We start from the raw sequence: 8,016 nt of genomic DNA on the forward strand, positions 1-8,016 counted from the left end.
CTCAGTTCAACTGCCCTAAAACCACACGTATTAACATAACAGCTTCAGTGGTGCAGCAGGTTTGGCCGCTGTCCTAGTTTTCTAGGGAAACATATATCCTTATATCTATCTGTCTATCTATCTGTCTGTCTGTCTGTCTGTCTGTCTGTCTATCTATCTATCTATCTATCTGTCGGGTTAGGCCAGTAGTAGTTGGGTTATCTGGAAATCTGGTTATGTCCAGGAAATGAATGTCCAAAAATAGTATAAACTAGGGGTGTCAGGACTAGGGCTAGGGCTGGACTTTGGACATGCCCGGTATAAACTATATCGAGTGAGGACATTTTTGCAAAGTGAGGCCTTTTTTGGCTGGTCCTCACTTCTTTAAAGGGCTTTTTGGGGGTTAAGACCTGGTTTTAGGGTTAGGGTTAGAATTGGGTTCAGGTTAGGGTTAGGCCAGTAGGTCAAGGGGTCATGGTTAGATTAAGTATTGTGTCCTCTGAAGTCATGCAAACCAGATTGTGCATGTGTGTTCTTGTATTTGTGGTTTTGTGAGGACCAAAATCATATAAACCATGCGGAGTGAGGACATTTTAGCAAAGTGAGGACGATTTGGTTTCAGGTTAGGGTAAGGGGCTAACATTATGCATTCTATGTCTATGCGTGTCCTCACTATGAATGAAGCGTAAACATGTGTGTGTGTGTGTGTGTGTAAACTACTGTAGGTCCAAGGTTCCATTATTGTCATTCTGACTCGGGAAGAGATTAGAATTTCTGGTTCAAGCTCAATAAATGAAATACATCAGTACCTACATGATGAAACATGCTCTTATCCAGCGTCTCTGCTGCACCTCTGCTTCAACCCGTTGTCTCCTTAAATTTTTGAAGTCCACAAAGACGTGGGAAATCAGAGTCACTTTACACGCATGTGAACATAGGACATCTATGATTGTGAGACTGATTGTGCGCTGTTCACTCTACCTGCAACTGCGTGTGTTATCTTTTCTCATTTGACTTGAAAAATGAGGTCAGAACACACACACACACACACATACAAACAAACTTGTTTTTATATCTTTGTGAGGACACATCATTGACATAATGCATAACGCTGGCCTCTTATCACAGCTAAAGCACTTGGCCTTAACCCTTGCCCTGACCTTAACCTAAAACTCAATTCTAACCTTAACCCTGATAAAGTTCTTTTAATTTGTGGGACAGAAGGCAACTAATACAAGTACACACACACACACACGCTCACACAACATGTGACACAACACAATGCCTTCTTTAGCCCCTTACCCTATCCTTAACCCTCAAAAAGCCATTTGAAGTTGTGAGAACCCGATAAAAAATAATACGGCGACGGTAGTTCAGTGGTAGAGCAAGTTGTCTTTCAACTTGAGGGTTGTAGGTTAGATTCCTGGCTCCGCTCGCTTGTCTATATGCCGATGTGTCCTTGAGCGAGATGCTAGCAAACTCCATGTTGCTCCTGACGGCTGTGTGTGTGTGTGTGTGTGTGAATGCGTATGAAACGTGGTAGAAAACACACTGCACATACACACAAACACACAAACACACACACACACTGGTTGTGTTATAAAAGAAGGAGAGTGTAAACCTGTATAAACAGGAACACAGTGAAGAATAGTATCATTCATGCTGTCATGGGATGAACCTGATGCATGTGACAAGTGCAGGATCATGTTCCAAAAAAAAAAAAAAAGTGAGTTATACTTCCTGTACTTTAAAGTGTAAAGCAGCAGCAGCAGCAGGACTATCAGAGGTGTTTCTCTAAAACAGAGGTTCTCTTTGACTAAATAGTTGGATTAGAAAGTAATGTGACAGTATGTATTTGCTGTATTCAATCAACCAATCTTTATTTATCAGGGACAATGCAGTGAGACATAATAGTGGACATAAAGTGCATCTAATGTACTGCACAAAGGATATGTAGCAATTTGCTAGTTTGCAACTCCTGTCCCCGCCTTTCCATGAAGTAATACTTCATTCATTAATCAGTAATAATCAGTAATCAGGGCCGGCCCAAGTGTTTATGGAACCCTAAGCTGAATTTGATTTGAAGGCCCCCCTTCCCACCACCTCAGCCGGTGTTTGACTATTATTGATACAAACACTAGATTAACCTTAGAGGGCAGTAAAATCATAAAAGTGTCCTAGTATTAATTTGCACTTTCATATTCAAAGTGTGGTGATACTGATCTTGAAAAAAAAAAACAAGCAAATGTGCACTAAATGAGCAAACCTTGAACTCCAAAATAAAACAAAATCACTTAAACTCAACACTCTTTAGATATCTAAACATATCTAATCAGGAATCAGGTTAATTTGAAATACCGGTTTCACTGATAATAATGGTACAGCTGGTTTATAAAAAGAAATAAATGTTGATTTGAAGGCAGCAAAACTGTGTCTATGTTTTGGTGTTTTGGTCTGTTGCACCGCCCAACACCACTGACCAAAGAACACGGCTCGCAGCACTTCAACACACAGGATGCCAACAGAGTTACTGAAACACAGTGAGTTGTTGCTATGGGTCAGAAATGCCAAATGTTACCAAACCTAAGAAAAAAAAGAAAGAAAAAAAAGTCTCCTCTCAAAAATGTCTAGACCAGAGGAGAGACAAGACGAGGGTCTGCAGTGGAGACGAGGTCAAATATAGACGGTTGAAACCAGACAGACGTGTAAATAAGTTCTCCCTCTCTCTATGATATACTTTGTTGGTGGATATTTAATGTAAATAAAGCCTTTATGGTCAATTATTGTCACCCTGTCATCTCCTTTTATCATGTGATAATTCTCCTGTGCTGTACACACTTTCACTGTCGGTCTCCACGTGCTGCTGACACGCTAAAATGAACCAAATAGGTTCAGTGTTACATACTGGCTAATATGAGAAATATAGGAAGGTGAGGTTAATCTTATACTCTGGCTATTTATTAAAAATCACCCACTCAAATCTTTAAAATTCAAAGACTGTCCAGAGTTTGAAACTAATGCTCTAGTTTTTCTGCAAAAATAAGCTGCAAAACACATTTTGCTCAGTACACAGCAGTGCACTGCTTTCAATTTTAACATATGGAACAAATGATGCCACAGTGTCACTTTTGACCCACACAAACCACTACAGCTCGTATACATTCCACTCTCAGAGAGAGAAATACATGAGAGAGATGTGCCGACGTTAGTGTGCAAGTGCTGAAGGATTTTTTTTAATTAGAGTTACTTCAGTGGTCACACTGGTGTTGGCAGGTGCTGCAGATGGCACTGACTGACTGAAGGCTCGACTGACTCAAACCTCTGTTTTTTTTCATCAAGATAAGATAAGATATTGTGTTACAGCAGCCAAAATCACAACACGGTAGAAGATAGAAGAAATAAAGTAAGGAAATAAGAGTATGAAATGAAACGATTGGCAAATGGTAGTGATGTTGCTTAAGAATCTGAACTGCTGTTCTGGCATCATGTTCTATTGGAGAAGACCTGAGACCATAAAATCCTCATTTAAATGTTTGTAGACATAAATCATGTAAGAAGTTGTTGGTGGCTATTCAGTTTGTATTTTTATTGCACTTTTCTAGATACATTGGCATGTAGACTAGCAGAGCTGGGAATTGAACCTTTGAATCTTTTGTGCATGGTCCGTGGTTTTACAATAGTGTTTTAAATTAAACATTTAAAACAACTGCTCATTTTTAAAGTTGATATTATTGAAATATTTGGTTCTATGTTGATGGCGTAGTACAACTCAAACTGTAGTCTACCTAAATACAGTACTACAGTGTTACTTCACTGTTTGCTTCTCCACCTTTACACAAAGGTGATCACAGTTTAAGTTGAGTGATGAAACTGTGTGTGTGTGGGGGGGGGGGGGGAGAGATGATCTGATTTCCTGGTTGCAACATTTTTAAGCAACACTGGCATTAACAGATTGTCATTGGGTAAAAGAAAAGAAAAGAAAAAAAGCATGTCCTCCTGTTGAGAGGAAGTGGTTGCAGGTCATATGACGTGGACAGACACCTACCTCACTCATTTTCCTATTCATGTCCTGTGGCGACTGCACAGGACTCAAGTTAGAAGACAGTTGAAGAAGGAAGTCTTGAAATTCCCGCCGACCGCTCCTTTCCTCTGCTGAAAATCACAACTGCTGAATTGCTCTTCAACACAGGTGCATCTGCAGGTATACACACACACACATAACATATGTATATATATATATATATATATATATACACAATACACAGTCACATGACTCAAAAATAATAGGTGTGATTGCATCTTTATTCAGACAAGCGTGAAAGCACAGGCATTTATGGTGTTAAAATGCTCTGTTTCCTCGCAGGTTACCACAGCAACGGCATGTGGTTCTATAGTGTCAAGCTTGTTGTGCTCTAGATTCACACTCCGGCAAGCATCTACCGAAACCACACCCACGCCGACACCATCTATAGGTCAGAGGTGAGGAGGTGTTCTTCACTCTGTACACATTAACTAACCACAAACACCCGCTGGGTTTATTGGCCGATTTTCTCAGCTTTACGTCAGCTTTAATGTGTAGACACTGACAAGTTACTATTCAAGTTTTTGGTTTGGAAAATGTATAACTGCTATAGTGTACAACTCATAATAAAGTGTTCAGTTTGTGTCCGGGCAGATAACGAGAAAAGAAAACAGATGAGAGTTAGAGCTGACTGAGGGCCACACGCAGCATCAGCGTCGTGATCAGCAGCGCGGAGCTGGAGGCCACAGCCCCTGCGCTGTTGCGGTGGTGATCCCCGTGGCTGTGGCTCCTGTGGGGCCCGTTGCAGTCGTCGCCGAAGCAACACGCCATCTTGGCTCCGGAGTTGCCGCCGTGAGCCTTGTCGCAGAAAGCCTTGTAGGAGCACGACTTCATCACCGTGTCTGAAAGAGAGCACGCACCACTCTGGGTTCAGAATGTGTCTACAATGGAAGAGTCGCTCGTTTGCTCTCTCATCTTCCTCCTCTTCCTCACATATTTAGTAGAACAGTATTTCTGATTTTCCTCCAAGTACCACCAGAGGAAGCTTGAGTACATCCGGTGGTACACATACGAGAGTTTGAGAACCATGGCTTTTAGAGCCTCACTAAGAATCACCTGCTCGTCTTTCAGTCCCATCGCACTTAACTCAACTCACGATGTGGCACTTATGGTGTCAATACTTGGATTCTGGTCATTTTCATCCCCTCTCTGCTTCTTACTAATGGAATCAACAGCAGCTTTTCTTCTTTGTTGGACTTGTATATATTTTTGACTACATGATGGAATGTGGTGTGTGTGTGTGTGTGTGCGTGTGTGTGTGGGGCAGCTCTGTAACAGATTGCTCCACGGGGAGGAATAAAGTTGTATTGTATTGTCACAGTTTCTTTGTGACTAAAGACCGACTTGTGTTAATTTCGTACGACACTGTGAACCCATTGAACTGCCTTCAAACAAACAAACACACACAAACACACACACACACACACACACGCATGTACAAACACACACCAAACAAATCAGCTCACAGAGATCTGAGGTTCTCATAAACAGCTGCGATAAAATCCAGCAAACCTCAAATAATGAGGCGCTGCAGAGGCCCAGGCTTTATGATCACACACACACACACACACACACACACACACACACACACACATGCTGAACTAAACTGTAAACAAACAAACAGAACAAGACATTGACAGAATCTTAAAATTGTGTGTATCTGCAAAGCATGCAGCGATACAGCACAGTTACAATAGGGTATTAGTGTGGTAATAACTCTGTAGTGAAGGGTCATACAGCTAGGCGTCTTCACTGGCTTCCTGTCCTGTTTTAGAATTGAATTTAGGTTTTACTGATGACTTTTAGAGCTCATGTGGTTCTGGTCCCAAGCTACATTTTAGACATGTTGACCCCAGGCAGGGGCCTCCTGACTGGGTCCAGGGTCGAGGTTCAAATCCAGAGGAGACCGAGCCTTTGCCATCAGGGCCCCTGGACTTGCCTGGAATGGCCTGAGGTTCACAGAACCAGTGGCGTCTTTTAAATCACGGTCTTAAAACGCACTTTTATTTATCCATTTCTATATTGTCTACCTGTCTCTTATCCCGACCTTTATATTGACGGTTATTATCTAAAATGTAATTGCTTTATTTATATTTTTATTACCAACATGGGCGTTAGTTTTTGTTTATTTTCTTCTTTGTTTATCAAGTAATAGCTAGGTTAAGGCATGGCCTGAGGGAGGATGGATTTCAACTTTATAATATGGTAATTATCCATTTTAATGTGACAGTAACACACAAATATTAATATTATTAAATTATTGTCATTACCGAGTTATTGCATGGATATAAGATGGTATTACTGTAATATTATGTCCTTATGACCATTGTTGTTACTATATTATTACTGTATTGTTAATATACTATAAAGTGAGATATTAGCCATACTTGTGGCACTGTTTTTCCTCCCACTCTTCCTCGTCTTGTGTTGTGCTGACCTCTAGTGAGACACATATACTGTAAATGTGTAAAACGTGTGCCTTATCTATCATGTTGTTGTTCCTGTGTGTTTGTGTGAGTGTGTGGTCACTCACTGGGTCCTGTGATGGTGGAGCAGGCGTCGGCGTACTGAGGGCAGGGGGTGGAGCCCTGCCGGTTGCAGTCCTCCTCATTGGACGCCACGCACGTGTGACACTTGAGGGCGTGGCCTTTGCAGACAGAACAGGAGAGAGCGCCTGACTTGAGACTAAGCATGCATATTCACAGGCAGGTGTGACCATGATTATGATTAACATCGGCCCACTTTCACTCCACTGTGCACACACACCCACACACAAACATACACACAAGCACTGACTCACTGTTGTAGGGCTCGATTTATTTCCAACGATATTGATATTCTTGTCTTTCTAATCTTGCAGGTTTAAATCTGTGACAGCTTTATGTGATCATTGCATTTGCAATTATACAGGCTCCAAACTATACCTGCTCTATTCATTCATTCATTCATCACACATAGAGACAAAACAACAGTCAAGTTAGAGTAGGGGTCTCAAACTTGCGGCCCATCGGCCACTTGTGGTCCCCAGTCAATTTCATGTGGCCCACCACCCAACATCAGGTTTAAAGGTCTGTGTTTGATATTTATAGATTCATTTAGCATCTATGTTAATCAACATCTACGTTAACTGAATATCACTCTTTATCAAAATAAACACTTTTATTTTGAAAATTTAAAAAAAAAATGCATTCATATATCACAATATTCATGATGGAATAATGCAATATAATTAGAAGCTAATACGGGCTACCCCTTCTGAACAGGTTTATTTTTGTCTCACACAGTTTTTTACTTGAGCCCTCCTGACCAGACTAGATGCTCAGTGGCCCCCATTGTCATTTGAGTTTGAGGCCCCTGATTTAGAGTGTTCAATTAACCCGTGCATGTGTTTGGAAAGGCTGCAAACCTAGGTCTTTTTGCTGTCAGGCAACAGTGTTACCCACTAGGCCGCTGTGTGGCACTAAACCTGCTTCATATCTGAGTAAATGAACAATCTTACAGGATCATTTGTGCTAGTATAGTCTGAATCCTCCCTCACTGATAAAAACAAAACAAAACAATAGCAACAACCCACAAATCCAGAGTTGGTGTATCTGTGCGATAGAAACTTACTGTGACAGGCCAGAGCGATGAACAGCAGCAGGGCGAGAGCGGTCTTCATGGCGGCTGTGACGGGTCACTGTGTCTTCAATTGTCCTGAGTAAAAAAAGTTGAGCGGGGACATCTGATGCAGGGGGACGTGGGGGTGGAGGTGGAGGTGGAGGATGAGACATGGGAAGGTGTCTGAGGGCATTAAGGTCTTATCTCTGTAATCTCCATCTATGTTGCACAGCCAGCAGCCTGCAGTAATAGACTTAACCGAGCGAGCTTTAACAGGGAGAACCACACACAGAGAGTCTTGTGATTAACTGAATTTCTAGGTCATTTGTTTAAGGACTGGTTCCATGACTCTGTTT

General features: G+C 41.6%; 1 protein-coding gene across 1 annotated transcript; it reads right to left on the bottom strand.

The window, feature by feature from the left end:
- Window positions 1-4,681: 4,681 nt before the first annotated feature.
- si:ch211-113d22.2 (uncharacterized) lies at window positions 4,682-7,821 on the bottom strand. Its single transcript, XM_058635901.1, has 3 exons — window positions 7,673-7,821; window positions 6,594-6,707; window positions 4,682-4,902 (listed from the first exon to the last, which is right to left on the bottom strand). Exons 1-3 carry the CDS (start codon window positions 7,719-7,721, stop codon window positions 4,682-4,684), a joined length of 384 nt encoding a protein of 127 aa, XP_058491884.1. The 5' UTR covers window positions 7,722-7,821.
- Window positions 7,822-8,016: the final 195 nt, after the last annotated feature.

Source organism: Solea solea, chromosome 8 (genome assembly GCF_958295425.1).
Source record: "Solea solea chromosome 8, fSolSol10.1, whole genome shotgun sequence".
Taxonomy (NCBI): domain Eukaryota; kingdom Metazoa; phylum Chordata; class Actinopteri; order Pleuronectiformes; family Soleidae; genus Solea; species Solea solea.